Genomic DNA, 16594 nt, shown 5'->3' with positions numbered 1-16594 from the left:
GACAGCAAAATGAAATTCATTTTGATCTCTCTCACAGACAAACACTCTCTTTTTATCTCGCTCCCTCTCTCTCTCTCTTTCGCTCGTAACTTTCAGAGAGAGTCAGCTGTTTAAATAATGTGCGCGTATATTTTTTGTCATAAAAAAAAACAAACATCGCTCTAAAAACTATTGCACTTAAATGTAAATCGCTACTGAATTGAAGTAGAAGATTAGCACTCAGTGAGAGCGCGCAATGTCCGAGAAGAAGGCGAGAATGTCCTGAATGTTGAACTCGAGATTGATCATGGCGCCCGCATAGCATTTCTGTATACGTTCCTCGAGATAATTGTACTGGGCTATGAACTCCTCCTGCATGGCATGCCACACCACCTGCAACAGATTCTCCTCTTCGCACAGATGCTTATCGACTTTCTTGTACAGGTTCTCCAGACCCTTCTTCACCTCACGCGCCGGATACTGGCTAATCACTTTGCGCAGCTCCTGCTTCGAGAAGGCCATTTGGTAGCTAATCTCTGTCTCTTTAACGCCCTGCGCCACTTTCAGTTGGACGCCTTCAAAGAATTGCTGGAAAAGGAAAGGCAAACATTAATAGTCATGCTGTGTATCCTCAATGTGCGAAAGGATTACATTTAGCTTCTCCAGTGGACGTCCAAAGTACTGTGTGACATATGCCTTTAGGGCATCAATGTAGCGACTCTTCGCCTCCTTCTTGAGCGCATCAAGGCCGGGCACCTTGAGCTGTGCGAGCAGTGCATACATATGATGATAGTTCTCCATGCGCACCACCTGCGACGGCGTCTTTGGATGCTCCTGCGCATGCATGCTGATGCCCTCGAATATGGCATTTACCAGCTGCAAATACCACTTTTCCATGTCGGTGCGTCGATCCGAATTCCGGAATATGCCCTCCGCCGTCTGTGCAAAATTCTCAAAGTTCTCCACATACGGCAGGATAGCCTTTGAACGCTTGTGTAGCTTTGCCTCCTTGATGGACTGCAGCTGCTGTTGCATAAAGCGATCAAAATTACGCTTCACATGCACCAAGGCGGAGGCAAAAGTCATGCTGAGAAAGGAATGTGTGTCCTGGGCGGACATGACGTGCTGCGTCAAACGCACCAGCACATAAAGCGAATAACTAAATGATGAGGAGCACAAGATTAGCAAGATTCGCTGACATATTTGAGAAGCGTTGCTTACAAACTATCCACACGCTCAAAGCTTTGGATAAAGCTAACCAGCTCGGGCTCCAGGCAATCAAAGAGTCCCATCATCAGCTTACGCACATCCTCATTGATCTGGCGATCAATGCGCTTTTGAGGCACGCCAGCAGCACCACCACCTTTTGAACTGGCACTGGTCGGAGAGATTGTTGAGGAGTTAAAGGACTGCGTCATCTCCATACCCTTATCCTTATCCTTATCCATATCCAGCGTTGTTTGTGTGTTCTTCGTTGTCGGACTTATCACATCCATTTGAAAGAAGTTGATGCAGAACAACTGCTCCTGTAGGGCAATCGGTTCCAGTTCGGCCAACACTTTTTCCAGCAGCGCATCAAAACGCACACGATCCGCACTGTCCACGCCAGGACCCCATTGCTCACGATTAATGCCCAGCGTGCCATACGGAATTGTGGAGACAGCCGATTTCCGTGACGAACTGGACATATCGAGGTCTTCCCGGGAACTTTGTAGCTTTTCCGAAACCTGCATTTTCGCCTAAAACGCAACGTTTTCATTTCGTAATATTGAAAGCCTATTTGAGAGTTAAAGCCCTCTTACCAGATTAAAAAACGATTTCACATCCTGCACGTAGATCTTTTTCAAGGAATGCGTATAGACGTTCATTAGGCCATCGTAGGTCTTGCGATCCATGGCTTTAGTCCAGTGCATCAGTTCCGTATACGGTGCCAGTTCCCTGTGCACCGTTGAGTGATTGGGCAGTGACAAATCGGTGCTGGTCTTCGACTCGTTGCCCAGATGAATAAATAGGTTATTCATGAACCGACTCACAATGGCCGAAAACTTTTGTTTCCATTTCTCGAAACGCTTGCGCTGATCCTGCACGGCTTCCAGGCGTAACAGCGCTGGATCAATGTCACTGTTCATTGCCTGTTGCAGGCACTGAGCTGCCGCAATTGCCGCCTTGAGGCCGGCCGGTGTCTTTAGATCGGGATCATCCAGTGCCTGCTGCTGGCTGTGCGGCAAGTCCAGTTGGCTCTAAAAGATGTAGGATTGGAATATTGAGATTAATCATAAGCAAGGTTCTAGATTTATGGTACACACAATAACTTTGTTGAGTTCTTTCATCAATTTGATGTTGTTGTTGTTGGCAATTTCAATCATAGCATTCTTGCCGCCAATCTTCTCCATGGTCTCCTTGACATGCCCCAATATATCCTCATAGGTATCCAGACGCGTTTCAAACTTATCTGCCTCGGTTATAGCACTATCAATGTGCTCCATCATCTTAAGCACCTTTTGCTCCGATGCCAAAACACTTTGCATATTGGCCTGTGAAAATAGGGATACGAATTAGATTGGATATGATTTGGTAACTATAGTTCTCTCTTACGCCATCCAAATCGTGCAGCTCCCTTGAGAGTTGTTCGATGAATTGCTCCGCATCCTTGATGGCAAAGTCGCATTCCGAGAATAGTTTGCCCAACTCATTGGCCTCCTTATCGGTTAGCGCTGTAAACTCTTGTGCCTCCTCCTCGTCCTCCTCATCGTCAGTGTTCGCTGGCTTCTGGGCCACACTTCCTGTTCCCGCACGCCCAGCTGCAATTTTCTCCGGCGATTTCTCGGACAGCCAAGCGCTGGGAACATTCCGGAACTCGGCACGCGGTCCACGCACAAATTTTTGTATTTGCCGATTGAGCACCGCCAGGAAATTCTGACGCTCATGCAAATTCAGGGCGTACCATTTGTAAAGCTTCTCCAATTGGATATCAAATTCGTGCGTCTCGAATTGCTCGTTGCGTCCATCGATCCATTTGATCTCGTCCAGCAGCCAGCTACGCTTGCGCTTATACTCGCTCTCCCGCTGCTCCGACTGCTTCACCAGGCACACGGAGACAACGGGAACTGGGGGCGCTGTCGTCACCACGCAGAGGTAACAGGCTCGTTTGTCTTTCTTTTTGAAGGTCTTCGTCACCGTCACCACGGAGAGCAGCCGTTCGCCGCTTGTCGAGACGTTAAAGAGCTCCTTTTGCAGTATATGCTTGATGTTGGCCAAAGTGCCAATGGTCAGCATGACTAAAGAATGTTGGCAGTTGCCTTATCTACAAGTGCAATAGTAATTTAATTGTTTCCAAATTGAAGAACGCCTCCGCCAAGAACAGCTGTTCGCTGAGCCACCGCTTGCACTAACGCGGCCAACTTCACGCGAGTCACAAATTGCGCGTAACCAACATAACTATGTGCGATATTTAGTATTTTTGCGCCCTTAGCAGACTGTCACACTGGTCGATACATAGGTAACAATTGGTGAGTAAGTTTGTAACGCAAGAAAAATATCGAAAATATAAAAACACAATTTTGCGCTTTACTGCAACTTTTTAGCAAACATGTTGGTTAAACATATTGTCAAGCAGGGTCTGCTGTTCAGAAATGGTAAGTGAGAGTATTGTAACACTGATTTTTAACTGAATTCGATAACCTTAAAAATTACATAATGTGCCCAGTGTTTTTGGTGCTCCTGCGTAATGGAACTAGAATTTATTGATTATACATTAATTATGCTTATGCATCGTTTTTGCAGCTGGTGCCATGTCGCGTGCCGCTTACCATAGCGGTGGACACCACCATCATTCCACCATGAACGACTTGCCCGTGCCAGCCGGTGACTGGAAGGAGCAGTACTCTCGCAACAACTCCAAATACAATGCCGCCCTCATCACCGGAATTCTGGTGTTCGCCGGCACAATTGGATTCGTAAGTGTAGCCATGCCTCCAATAAGTAGACTCCTTAGTAATAATCTTTATCCTCCACAGATTAAGTCGTCGGGCTTGGTGCATTTGAACTACAGCCCACCCAGAGACTTGGATTAGGTCCAGAGAGCTCTAGATTCACGTACATTGCAGATATAAATTTATATATGTGTGTTAAATAAGCTTAAAGTGGCGAAATAGTAAATCACAAACCTAAACACTGTTTATCAAATAGTTTATTTCTTGCTTAGTATACGGGACCATCGTCCAGGTTGTCATCCTCCTCGTTGTAGGCTTCGCCATTGTCAAAATAATCGTTGGCATAATCGTTCTCCTCGTCCATTTCATCATCAAGCGCCGCCTCAGGATCTTCGGGCTCATCCTCATGCTCCGAGTCGCTCTCCTGCTTGACCTCATCGTTTTCGTTGTCGCCGCTGCTCTTCAGCTCCTTCTGCTCCAACTGTTTCAGTCTATCCTCAATGTTTGTTTTCTTTGCTACCAGTTTGGGTCTCGGTTCTGCGGCGCGCCTCTTTCGACTGGTTGTGTTTACTTCCCGCGGCATAGCCTTATAATTGAATTCGGGCTCTGCCTTATTCTTGAGGCGCTCTAGAGCCTTCTGCAGACGGAAGAGTTGTGGTTTTATATTAACGCTATATATTTGCTATTTTATTATAGTTTACCTCTCGCCAATCTTTAACGCTGGATTTTTGTTTCTCTTGACTGGCTGAAATGATGTAGTAGGGGGAGTCCCGCATGCGGTTTAGAAAGTCTTCCTTCCACAGCAGCTGATAGTTCTGTGAGGCAGTTGTCTGTCAAATATGCACTTATTTTAAATCAGCGACACTTTTTTACTGTTTGCTTACTTCAAGTGTGATTGGCTTGTTGAGCACCGGGGGAAATGTTGGCGGCGGCGCCGATTGCACTTGGGGCATATCTTTGCCCACACAGCCCAGTGCTTGCATCTGCTCGGCAGTGAGCGAGCCTGTTTTGCCACCACGCCCACGTCCAGCCATTATTAGTTTATTTTCTTTGAATTACAAGTTATGTTTATGTTTTAAAACTTGCACGCGTTTATTTTGCTGGCAGTGCGTGCTGCGAGGGCTGCATCATTGCAACAATTTGGCGTTGCCATGTTGTCGCAAAAAGGAGAAACAAATTTAGTTTGAATTACATTTATTTTATTATTGAAACTTGCACTTTCTGCTTAAAAACTAAAACACTTAACACATATCTATATAATTGTGTACATGCACTTGCTAATATCAAAGCTAGTTTTATGAACAAAAATTCGATTATAATTCGGGTGTAGGCGACGCAGTTGGCTCCTCATCGGTTGGCGCCAGACCCACTTTTTGCATCAATTCCGTCAGCTTTTGTGCCTTGCGATCCTCATTGTGGGCAATAACCGTGCACAGATGCTCCGTGAGCAGCTCCTTCTTCTCGGATGCATTGTGTAGCTCAATTTTTGCTCTCAAAAACTGAGCCTCAATCTTTACGTACTGCTTTCTGCATAGACGAATATAAATATAATTTATCAACAATTTTGTAACTAAAATTTCACTTACTCCACATTGGCAAAGTGGATACAAGCGTTGTCAATCTGCTTGCGCAGCAGGGCCACATCCACGGCCAGATCACTCTCCAATTTGGAGAGTTCGTGGCGGATCTCTTCGATTTTGCGCGATTCCGCTGCAGTTTTCTGCGTATGTTGTTCGATTGCCTTATAAAGCATTTGTTTCTTTTGCTTATTTTGTTCCTCGATCATTTTCCGATGTTGTTCGAAATCTTTCAAGGAAACCCCCTTGAAGGGTGATTCTGTGTTGAGCCTGTCACCATTTGAATCTCTTGTGCTGGGCAATATGCTAGCGTCATTGTCCGTTGTGCTCAGCTTCAGGATGGAGCTATCATCCGTCGGTGTCTCGCTGTCGCCAGCAATTCCTGCATCGCTGACCACAGATTTCCCATTGATTCCCATTGCTGTTGTCGTTGTTGATTTGATAGCGGTGCCACAATAGAGTGCCTCAACCAGTGAGTCTGTCAAGCCACGCTCCAAATTGAGTGATTCTTCTTCTTCTGCTCTTTTATCATCTTCACACGGCGTGGGAGTGGGAGTGGGCGTCGCTACGGTGGGCGTGGCTGCGTTCGACTTGGCCTTGACAACTTGTTGTTGCTGCTGTTGCTGCTTCCGCAATTGATCTGCCTGTCGATAGATTTTGTCCGGCATTCGTCTAATGCCGGGCTGGTTTTTGAGCGCTTGCTTTGCTATAAATATGCACAGATATACACACAGCTTTAACAATTTCTAATAACAAATGTTTTGTTTGTTTAGCACACACACACACAAACAGCCAATCACACACTGCTTTACCGAAATCTTTAATAAAACTTGCTCCCCACCTGCTTCAATGTTTGATCTAGCTGTGACCTGTTTCGTTCCTGTTCCTGTTATTTTGAGAATTTCATCGTGGCTAAAACCATTAAATTTCTCAGCCATAATGAAAATTCACAGAGTAATTATCCATCAGCCGCCTCACAGCAACCACAACAACAATAATACATATCAACACATCAGCAAAGCAAGTGAGCGACATACAGCGTTGCCAGCTATTTCGTATCGATCACTTGTTATCGATAAGGAACGATCGATGTGCCCGCAAATGTTAACACAAATTAATAGAGTTTAAATTACAAAATCATAATATATTTTATTGCAACAATTTAATGCCCAATTCATTTCGCAGCTCATCAACATTTTGTTCCCAACGCCGCTCCCAGTAGATGGGCATTAGTGGCTTCATTTGTTTGCTATTTTCGATGGCCCACGGCAAGTAGCGTCTCAAGTATTCTCGCCGCTGCCTGAAATACACATGAAAATTAACCATTATAACAGATTGCTGTCTACTACTGCACTATTCTTACTTGGGTCGCAGTCGTACCGCTCCAAAGACGGCGCCCCCATAGCACATGGGCAGCCCAGTGTTGAGAGCCTCCACCCATTTCACAGTCACTTCGCACAGCATGTTTGTTGGCATGTTAAGCACTGCATGCACCAAATCGTGGCATTCGCGATATCGCGTCATTACATAGGCCAGCTTCGGATCGTCTAAAAAATGAACTTCCATCCGCGTATCTGGGGTGACATTCTGTGAAATCAGACCAAAATGTGTAATATTTACAGGGTATATTATCGCTCGTATTACATTATCTTTCAGAAACTTGGCATAGGTTGCCCCAAATGTGTCCGGCGGCATTGCCTCCAAGCGTTTAAGGTCAATGGTTCTGGTATTGATGCGTGGCTTTTCGACCAGGATTCGTCGTCCCTCCTCACTGGCCTGCATGGTGTCCAGAATGTTCCACAGCGCATTTTCACCAGTCGTCTCGCCCAGGCACGCAATCATGTCGTGCCTTTAAAATGCGTAGTTAGATATTCACCTAATCATATACTCTTTGCTTTTTCTTCGCTTACCGATGCGGATCCAGAAGAGAAGCTAAAGAAGAGCCAGCACCCAGCAGCAATCTTTGAAATGGTGTTATCTGTATGCGCTGCTTCAGGTATTCACGCTCAAAGGCATCCAACTCGTCCAAGGGCGCCTCAGTGGCCGCAGTACGCTTACTTGTTAAACTGGGGATTAATCTGCGCCGTGCCAGCGGCAGTGAGATTTGCCAGCAACGCTGCATCATCTCTGTGAATAGAAGCAATTGACGTAGTCAATGGGAGCCTCGTTGACCTCATGGCTGACTAATTATGTATGTATGACTTAGCGGCTAATAGCCGCGACCCTGAATACCACAGAATCCACTGTTTAAGCGCCGCTTATACGTGACTCCATAATAGGCCCAAACAACAAATTCCCCCTCCCAGCTGCGAGTAAACAATTTGTAGTCGAAAGATGCATAAGTAAACATTGCCGCCCCTCACAGCGGTTAATGCTTAAAGACAGCAGCAAATATTGGAAACCGGTTTTTTGTAGCTTCCACTCTTTGTATGCTAGTAAACACAATTGAACCTTCAAAATTTGTGCTGAACCCGCTGTCGCTGACGACCAACTGAGTGACTGACAAATTGATGGACGGACCAATGGTCCAACCGGCAAACGCTGCTGTTCCTATTCAATTTTTATTATTTTTATTTTTGTGGCTTCTTTGTTGAGTAATTTGAACAATGAACACGTGCAAATTTCTTAGATTACTTTGCAATAAAATGTACATAATTATATAGAAACTGTATACAGGCACGAATCAAATTTAATTTGAACAAGATAAGGCTTTGCTGCAAAATTCAGATAAGCGCGTAATAGTTGTAGCAAGTGATAACTAAAACCGTTTACCAAATGGGCTTATCAGTGCTGTATTATAGGTGCAAGCAAACTTCCGTTTAACTTTCTGAATCTTTTTAATATAAGCTAGAATTAAATTACATTTCAATTTAATATATAAAAAATAATCAACAGATTCCAGAAGCCGAAAAGTTGTCGCATAATTGACAATTAAATTCACCAAAACAAGCAACAACTTTTGCTGTGCACGTCAAAGATCTTATCGGAGACCCAACAATCTTATCGAGTTTTCAGTGCTCTCATTCAATTTTGAAAAACACAAAAAGTGGATCACATATAGTATATAGTATGTAGTAAATTATGTGTAAAGATCATATACACATTTTTACATATTATATAGTAAAGTATGCATAAAGATTGATCATGCACACATTAGCATACGTATTTTTGTAAATATATATTTAAATTCAATTATCTATACTATGTATGTGGAGGAGGTCTACGGATGTTATTCATGTTCATTAACTTATGACACAGTTGATGCGAACACACACATTATCATAATTATGAATAAATTATACAAGTGCATTTATGATAATAATAATTAGAATTATGATAAAATACATAACTACATATGTACAGTTTACAGTTTACAATACACGCTCGCTTTCGTTATCGATGATCCGATTCTCTATTGATATAGATACATAAAACATTTATGGCTTTGGCAGAAGGCTCGTCTCGGCTCCTTTTTGTAGAGATTACACGTTCTCTCCGCGAGAGCTGGGCAAATTGGTTTGCTTATCGGGCGCCTGCTTCCGCCGGAATGTGACGTACGTGTAGAGGAGACTCGCCAGTACACTGATGTTAATTCCGATGCAATTGAGCCACGAGAAGACATAGTCGCCTCCAATAAACATGCCCAAATAGGTGACGCATATGTTCTTGAGGCACCCAACAATTGTGGTGGTCAACGCCGAGTTAAATTGGGTGCAGAGTATTGTGCTGTAGGAGAGTATGAAGCCCATGATGCAGCTGAGCAGAAACTGCACAACAAACTGCGGATCATTCCAGCTCTCAAAGGCAATTGCACTCGCCAGATCGCCCGTCACATAGTTAAGCATCAGAGCGGGCAGAAACATGAACAACGAGTTGTAGAACATCAGGCCATACTTTCCAATCTCTGAGGTGTCCAGTTTCTTCTTGACGAAGACTCCATTAGACGCCGTCAGCGCATTAGTGATCATCACATACGTGTATCCGTGCATATTGAAGGACAGATCATCTGAGGCTGCTATCAAAGCGCCTCCAATCATTGCATAAACGCTAATCTGCACCGCTGTCGTCGGCCGCACACCGAGTATCTTCAGTTCCAGCAACATGGTCATCAGAATGGAGAAACGTCGCAGCGCAGCAAACATGGGTAAACTTAGCGCCTTTGTGCCCCCCAAGCCAAAGATCATGTTGAAGCCAAAGATGAGAGGCAGCGGAAAAATCTTGGCAAACGTATTCCGTTGTAGTGGCGGATATGAGACAAGTTTTAATTTCTTGCCAGCACTGAGGACCACAATGCTCGCCGTGAGTTGACCCAAACTGAGGAATAGGAACGATGGGAACTTGTATGACGTCAATACCGTCTTATTCACCACGGTTATCATGAATGAGGAAACGCCGTAGAATAGAGCGCTGACAACCTTCTTAAAGAATATGGCGGCATCAGCTTCCTCTCGCTCTCTGTCCCGCTCCCGGTCGCGGTGACTGTTGCGCAGATCCTTGGATCCGCCACTGGCGACGACATTCAACAGGGCGCCATTGGATTTGGAGTCGTTATCGCTGTCATCGCTGTCCTTGCCTCCAGCATCGAGCAGCGGCGCTAAATCTAACGATGTGCTACTATTGCCATTATTGCCACCACCTCGCGAAACACTCATGTTCTGTTCTGTTGCTGCTTTTGTGCTGATTTGATATTTTCTTCTGTTCGTCAAAACGTAAAATTTGCATGTGGGAGTGGGGGATTTGTTGTATTATATGAGCTCTATTTATCACTGTTCGTATTTCATTTTGGGTTTTGAGTTCACTATTCTGACAAAGCACACATATTGCTGTATTGTATTGTATTGTGTTGTATCAGCATTATTATTATTACGATGCCCGTGCCATAAAACGAAAAAAAACTATTTGTACTGACGCGGTCTCACGTCCCGCTCTCTCTCGCGACAGACAACTGAACATATGTTGAGCAGTGTGACCAAGCGGGGCAAACCACCAAAATATCATTCATACGTGCATGATTCAAAAAACATAAATACTAAATGGCAAAATTAATTTCTTTTCGTTTTCTTTTCAGAAAACAGCTATTTCTTAAGAAAATAGCAATCACAAGTTTAGTGTATTAATTAAAGAACACACTAATGACAAACCAAGAAGCTAAGTCATGATTATTCAATCGCAAATAGGGTGTTAAGTCAATGCCTGAAAGTCTACCGGTGCCGATTACGAATTTGCGTTATAAACAACTCTTTAACTAAACCATTTTCTACTTACTGCGAATAACTGATTGATTTTAATTTACACACAACTTTACAACAACAACACAATGTATACGCAATTCAATCTAGAATAAAATTCTCTTCTCAGCTGTTTGCCACAGCTTTGTTATCGATGCCAATTTGTATGTTAACTGCGGCAACTCTGGCGCGCAGCTGATTCTGTTTTTCGGAGTTTCACACAAAAGTCAACAAAAAGTTTGTTTGTCAGCTAAACAGATATTTGCAACATGAGCAGCTCGAAAAAAAAGAGTAAAAGTGACCAAATACCCAAGCCCATAACCATCAAGAAGGAAAAATCCGAGGAGGATCGTTCACTGCAACCCATTTCCCACTACATCGATGACCGTCTTGAATTGGTCAAACAAATCTTTGGCACCCTCAAGCCAAAAACAATTATTAATCTTGCGCCCGAGTTTCTAAAGGTAAGTCGAACAACAACGTAATGATTTTTACTGAGTTGCTGACTTGACGAGTTGCTTAATTCGCAGAAAACAAACTTGGATGAAATTGAGGAACTTTGTTTAAACGAGCTGCTTTGCATCTCAACAAAGCGATTGAAGTCCATTATAGCGAACACACGCTGCCCCAGCGATACGGAAAGCTCCGAGGATTCCGATGTGGAGCATAAGCAAGGTAAGTAAGATGAATACACCCGACTAAGCAAACATTTTAAAATATATAAATATTGCAGAACATGTCTCGCTGGAAGAGATTTCGTCTGACAGCGATATTGGCGGCAGTGTAATGCGGCGTGGTAAGTCGCGAAACGCATTTGAAATACAATGTAATATCTCAGGCGAGAAATGGAACCATAAAATTACATTTCATACGTTTAATTTAGATGCATCTCAAGAAAATGTCTCTGTACAACTGCACGCAGTGGTTTGTTAACTACAATCCGAAATCATGTACCATATTTGAATTTCTCGCAATTGAAAACTGGAGCGACGTAGAAGGCGCGCAAAATGCAGACATCCTCGCCAATGCCTAGCACAATATTCTCGTTGTCCTCCTTGCCTACCTCGAGAGTCACAACGAAATCGCCTACTTCCAGGCAGCCCTTGCGACGCATATAATCCACCCCAAACTCAATGGGGCTATAGTTGCATTCATTCAGATCGGCTGTATACAGAATGGGATGCGTGTTGCGACGCAAGTGCAGCGCACGGGCCAAATCGAACTTACATTTGATGGATGTCTCGTCATCGTATTCGTTCAGTGGCATCATCATATAAACGGGACAATAAATCTCTGTGCGCGCCAATGCAACACTTGCATTCTCACATTTGGTGAACACGAATATCGCCTGGCACTCGATTGTCGCAATTGTTCGTATTATAAAGTTCACAATCGTCTGATAGGAGGTGAGGATGCTCTTCACCTGCTGCTGCGTCTGCACGACGCCTACGCGATAGTCCTTAATAGGCATTAGTTTTTTTACGATCAGCGGATACTTGTTGCACCACGGACTCTTCTGCATGTGTATCGTATCGATCTTCCAAAGAAATTCATGCAGCTCGAATCGCTTGAGGTCATTGCATCGCTCCAGCGGCACAGTGCCAATCACTGGCTTCTTTTGGCAGTGGGCAATCGGCAGTGCATCCTCCATAATGTAATTGTACACACAGCAATTGACATTGAACATGTCCGGTATCCAGATGTAGTCCAGCAGCTTGATAATACCCAGCAAATCTAGCATATTGGTGCGCACATACTCAAAATCGATGCACCCAATTAGCTTCAGATCAAACTCTTCATTAATAGCCATGCGAACTGCTCGCAAAAAATTCTTGCAGCGTATTTTGGGCAGCACCACAAAATTAGCCTTGAGCAGCACAGCCATCTTCAGATCATCCATAAACAAATCGGGATAAACTTCGGGCGCCAAAGAATGACACTGCCGTGGCAGCTCAATGAAGTCATAAGAGGCCAGCAGGCCTGCATCGATAATCAGAACAGCCAAAGCTTCCTTTAGTGTCTTAACCACACGACAACGCACCTCCTTTCCAATTAGAATTATATCATTTAGACGCACAGATTTGAGATAGACGCCCAGATTAATCACATAGACAATCTCGCGGAAGCCAGCATAGCGATAGGCGGTATTAGTTGTTAGCGTCACCACCGAGCCGCGTGCAAGCATTGTGGTACAGTTATTTCTCAGTCGACCCACCCGACAGCAATCCCCGTTGATCTCAATCGCTAATCCCGTCGCAATGCGCAATTCCCGTTCATTGGTGTGGGCGGAAATTGCAATGCTTAGGGTTTCCAGTATGATGGAGAGCTCCTCTGACTTGAAGGCCACCATGTCCACGTGAAAAGTGTAGGTACCGTGCTCCAGCAGACGGCGTAGCTCATCGTGCGTCGTCTCCATCACCACTTTGGCCATAAGACCAATGTGATAGTAGCAACGCCTTCGACGCTTTCGGGCATGTTTCTCGTGTGCATCGCAGGCGGCCTTAAACTCCTTCAATCGTTGCTCCAAATCCTTTTGCCCATTGAGGCGTACTGTGAACTTCTCTGGATCGTATTCGCCTCTAACTTCCTTCTCCTGATAGTTGATTGAAAGGCTGACAGTGTCCTTTTGAATCATATCAGCCATCGTGTGCATTCAATTTAAATGTTAACTCTTTGTTTCAATTTGACAATTTTTTGCAGCTAAGAAATTGCGGAAATCAAACGCAAATAGAGCCGATAAAAAGCAGGAACGTAAGTTTTTTACAAATACTAAGTATAATATTGTCTACTGCCTACTACAACTAACTAGCACTCTCTCTCTCTCTCTGTCAGCGAGTGCACAGATCAGTGTGCTGGAGCTACTCGAGTTGCAGGCTCGTGCTCGAGCCATTCGCTCCCAGCTGGCCATGGAACCCATAACAAAGATTGAGGTGAAATCGGATGATGATGATGATGATGATGAGCAGCCAGAAAAGAATCAGCGAGACAAGGACAAGCGTAGCTCTCACAAGAGCTCCAATTCGAAAAAACGAAAGTCGACCGAGCTAGCAACGAGCAAAGTAGTGAGCAGGGAACAGACACAGACTGATGTCAACGGGGGCATACCAAAGTCATCGGCAGCTCCTCCAAAGAAGATCAAGCTAAAGCGGAACTATCGCATTTCCACCAAGTCGCCGGAAAAACAAATCGAGTGCAATCCAACAGCAGCGAATACATCAAACTCGGAGTCCAATAAGGAAACACCAAAATCACGCTCGGCCTCTCCGGATGTGATACAGATTCCAGCAGAGCCGGAAACATTGCTTATTAGTGACAGCACAGACGATGAGGATAAGCAAGCGTCAAAGCAACAAAGGGAACCGACACCAGTGGAGGCAGCACCTCCCCCGCCACCACCACCACCAGCTGAGGAAAGCGAGCCCGAGGAGGGAGAGGTGCGAGATGATGTTGAGACTGTAACTGAGCCTCAGATTCCAGCTGAGGCTGTGCAGCTGGAGCAACCTGCACAGTCGGAAGTTGACAAAGAAGAGCCTACTGAAAAAGTAACCGCTGCTGAAGAAGTAGTCGCAGAACCACTGCAGGTGGAACCCATTAGCAATCTGACAGACGCCGGCTCCAATTCGATTGAAGATGATGAGGATCAGAATGATGACGTCATTTCCATTGGCGGGGATCTGGAAATGATTGAAGAGCTGGCCAAAGTAGAAGACGAGCCAGCGGTTCAAGTGAAAAATGAAACGGCAGAGAAATTAGCCGAGCCGGATGAGAAGGACAACGATGTCATATCGCTAAACACCAGCGATGATGATCACGAGAAGCTACAGGGAGACAACTCTGAGGTAATATAAAATTCAATTAAAAAACAATGAAATAATTTCAATTAAAGATAATAATCATTAAAAACGCCATTTTCAGTCGTGGCGCACACGATATCTAAAGAGCTCCAAGGTCAGCCAGGTGCTCGCTGCCTCGCGGTTGGGCAAACGTGTGCGTGATAAAATCAAGAAATCAAACCGCGCCCAAAAGCGCAAGGAATCAAAGGAAGCCGCCAATGAAAAGTCGCCACAACAGCAGCAGCAGCAACAACAGCAGCAGTTTACCTCCAAGCATGAGGATGGGTCCATGGAGCAATACCAGGAACTTTTACAGCACCGACAGCGCAAAAGTTCCAATAACAACAGCAGCAGCAGCAGGAGCGACAAATAAACGACGACCCCGAGCGATTGTTATTGAAAAGTCGCTTAGTATATTGCCTAGACGAAGAATTATATAGCATATAAAAACTCACAATAAAAGTGGTTCCAAACAAACGCACAGAAAATTTGAATATTTCGTGTTAAACGCATATTTGATTTTCCCTGTTTTTCTTTTTCAATATCCTGTATCCAAAAATGCGCCAGTGGGCATGACAAATATGTGTTGCAGTATGAAATCAGGCAGAAAAATACGTTAAGTGTATGTATATAAAAAATCTATATACAGGGAATTTTGTCGTCGAGTATTCTAGCATGTTTATTATTGCTTTGCTTTTTTTGGCGCTCGCGTTTTTAGTTTTGTTTGTAGTTTAAAAGAAATGCGAAAACTATGCCTTCTCATTTCCGGGCAACATTTGGGCCCTTCGACCAAAAGCCGCACGCAGCTTATACATTCGAATTTATATTCGTATTCATATTGTTGGCAATTTGAATGTTGTTCAAAAATCATTACCCAATTTAATGGCTGGTTTTGCATTTGAAGTTAACCCAGTTTGGCTTTTGTCAAAGGACTTGACTCATTTCAAGTTATTTGCGGCTTACACTAGCCACCCCCTGTTGCTAAAGGGGATGGGGGTGCTATATCTCAATCATGCTGTGTGATGTAGTTGTATGTGTGTATGTGTGTGTGTGTGTGTGTGCGAGAGTGTTGCACCATAAACGATGATTGTTTTATCAGAGACTGCGACATGTTGATAAAGTATATTAAAAAACTGTGGAGTGGCAAGAATGAAATAGCTCTCTGAGAGACATTTGACAACAGCGCATGTCCTCTGCTCTGAGGGTGTCTCGTGTGTGTGTGAGATATTGCTGTGTCTGTGTGTGTGTGTGTGTGCTTGCGAATCCATCAAGTGGGCGCGCTGTATATAAATATACATATGTACATGTAGGAGTAGTTAGTGCCAGGTGCACTTAAAATATCAAATAATTAATTAACATATTTTAATAGCTTTAAACACGTTAGCCTAAAAGTAGCCGACAAAATATTTGAAATATATATAAGCTAGAAAAGCACATGTTAACACACAGGCACACTTCGGCAAATGCCCAACGCCCACACAACGAAAGTAAACAAAATAGCAACAGAGCGCCGATATCCGCTCAAGTAGTTGGTGGGGGTGCTGCTGGTGGCAGGGGTTGGTGGTGGGGAGGTGGAGTTGCTCTTGGTGTTGGTGTTGCTGGTGGTGGTTGTTTTTTTGTTTTTATTTTTTTTTTTTTGGCTTATACTCTCTCGTGCACTGCCTGCGCTCTGTGTCTCTCTCTCTCACTTGTGTGGGAGTTTGTGCATCCTTTAGGGCACAGCCGAGACAGGCTAGCAAACGGAAAAGCTGAAAAACCCAAATCAGTCTACAGAAAACGCGTAAGTGGTGCAGAAGTAGCCGCGCGTGGCCACCACAACGGCGTGCTAGACTTGTCGGTATGATAAATAAGTGAAACGCCCTGTACAAGTTCTGTAAGTTTCAACAACAACAACAATAACAACAACAACAACAACTAAACAGCAGCAACGACAACAAGAAGCAACAGCAAGCCAAATACGAATATGAGAAATATGAAATGAATGCCACTCTTAGTGACCGAATTCTGTGCATCCTGTGTTTTAATGAAAATGAATGAATATGAAT

At 44.2% G+C, this 16594-nt stretch overlaps 8 protein-coding genes across 11 annotated transcripts; 2 read left to right on the top strand and 6 right to left on the bottom strand.

Moving 5' to 3' along the window:
- Positions 1–109: 109 nt before the first annotated feature.
- LOC6558946 (exocyst complex component 1) lies at positions 110–3364 on the bottom strand. Its single transcript, XM_001984615.3, has 6 exons — positions 2575–3364; positions 2286–2513; positions 1782–2219; positions 1201–1718; positions 631–1138; positions 110–567 (listed from the first exon to the last, which is right to left on the bottom strand). The coding sequence occupies exons 1-6, from the start codon at positions 3253–3255 to the stop codon at positions 220–222; spliced, it is 2721 nt and encodes a 906-aa protein (XP_001984651.1). The 5' UTR covers positions 3256–3364; the 3' UTR covers positions 110–219.
- A 90-nt stretch (positions 3365–3454) lies between these two features.
- On the top strand, positions 3455–4157 carry LOC6559008. Of its 2 annotated transcripts, none has more exons than XM_032742295.2 (4): positions 3455–3492; positions 3564–3614; positions 3763–3935; positions 3996–4157. In XM_032742295.2, exons 2-4 carry the CDS (start codon positions 3569–3571, stop codon positions 4050–4052), a joined length of 276 nt encoding a protein of 91 aa, XP_032598186.1. In that variant the 5' UTR covers positions 3455–3492; positions 3564–3568; the 3' UTR covers positions 4053–4157. The 2 variants fall into 2 exon arrangements, with proteins under 2 accessions (XP_032598186.1, XP_001984652.1); XM_001984616.3 differs by having other exon boundaries at positions 3465–3488.
- Positions 4151–5000, bottom strand: LOC6558939 (DNA-directed RNA polymerase III subunit RPC7). 2 transcript variants are annotated; one of them, XM_032742290.2, is made up of 3 exons: positions 4796–5000; positions 4613–4726; positions 4151–4548 (listed from the first exon to the last, which is right to left on the bottom strand). In XM_032742290.2, the coding sequence occupies exons 1-3, from the start codon at positions 4943–4945 to the stop codon at positions 4180–4182; spliced, it is 633 nt and encodes a 210-aa protein (XP_032598181.1). In that variant the 5' UTR covers positions 4946–5000; the 3' UTR covers positions 4151–4179. The 2 variants fall into 2 exon arrangements, with proteins under 2 accessions (XP_032598181.1, XP_001984653.1); XM_001984617.3 differs by having other exon boundaries at positions 4613–4741; positions 4796–4998.
- Positions 5001–5166: 166 nt separating this feature from the next.
- LOC6556455 (RAB6-interacting golgin) lies at positions 5167–6484 on the bottom strand. Its single transcript, XM_001984618.2, has 3 exons — positions 6330–6484; positions 5498–6194; positions 5167–5438 (listed from the first exon to the last, which is right to left on the bottom strand). Exons 1-3 carry the CDS (start codon positions 6424–6426, stop codon positions 5225–5227), a joined length of 1008 nt encoding a protein of 335 aa, XP_001984654.1. The 5' UTR covers positions 6427–6484; the 3' UTR covers positions 5167–5224.
- A 122-nt stretch (positions 6485–6606) lies between these two features.
- On the bottom strand, positions 6607–10771 carry LOC6557989 (ubiquinone biosynthesis protein COQ4 homolog, mitochondrial). 2 transcript variants are annotated; one of them, XM_001984619.3, is made up of 5 exons: positions 10754–10771; positions 7399–7615; positions 7133–7337; positions 6852–7075; positions 6607–6788 (listed from the first exon to the last, which is right to left on the bottom strand). In XM_001984619.3, the coding sequence occupies exons 2-5, from the start codon at positions 7611–7613 to the stop codon at positions 6638–6640; spliced, it is 795 nt and encodes a 264-aa protein (XP_001984655.1). In that variant the 5' UTR covers positions 7614–7615; positions 10754–10771; the 3' UTR covers positions 6607–6637. The 2 variants fall into 2 exon arrangements, with proteins under 2 accessions (XP_001984655.1, XP_043071236.1); XM_043215301.1 differs by lacking the exon at positions 10754–10771 and adding an exon at positions 10694–10705.
- LOC6558121 (UDP-sugar transporter UST74c) lies at positions 8036–10430 on the bottom strand. The gene has a single exon (XM_001984620.3). The coding sequence runs from the start codon at positions 10138–10140 to the stop codon at positions 8971–8973; it is 1170 nt and encodes a 389-aa protein (XP_001984656.1). The 5' UTR covers positions 10141–10430; the 3' UTR covers positions 8036–8970.
- A 136-nt stretch (positions 10772–10907) lies between the features above and the next one.
- On the top strand, positions 10908–15045 carry LOC6558338 (nucleolar and coiled-body phosphoprotein 1). The gene is made up of 6 exons (XM_001984621.2): positions 10908–11180; positions 11247–11391; positions 11450–11512; positions 13417–13467; positions 13549–14555; positions 14632–15045. Exons 1-6 carry the CDS (start codon positions 10986–10988, stop codon positions 14920–14922), a joined length of 1752 nt encoding a protein of 583 aa, XP_001984657.1. The 5' UTR covers positions 10908–10985; the 3' UTR covers positions 14923–15045.
- Positions 11574–13403, bottom strand: LOC6557621. The gene has a single exon (XM_001984622.3). The coding sequence runs from the start codon at positions 13367–13369 to the stop codon at positions 11663–11665; it is 1707 nt and encodes a 568-aa protein (XP_001984658.2). The 5' UTR covers positions 13370–13403; the 3' UTR covers positions 11574–11662.
- Positions 15046–16594: the final 1549 nt, after the last annotated feature.

Source organism: Drosophila grimshawi, unplaced genomic scaffold (assembly GCF_018153295.1).
Source record: "Drosophila grimshawi isolate 15287-2541.00 unplaced genomic scaffold, ASM1815329v1 contig_44, whole genome shotgun sequence".
NCBI classification, from domain to species: Eukaryota; Metazoa; Arthropoda; class Insecta; order Diptera; family Drosophilidae; genus Drosophila; species Drosophila grimshawi.
Note: the sequence above shows the minus strand (reverse complement) of the source record. Positions and strands in the feature narration are given on the sequence as shown.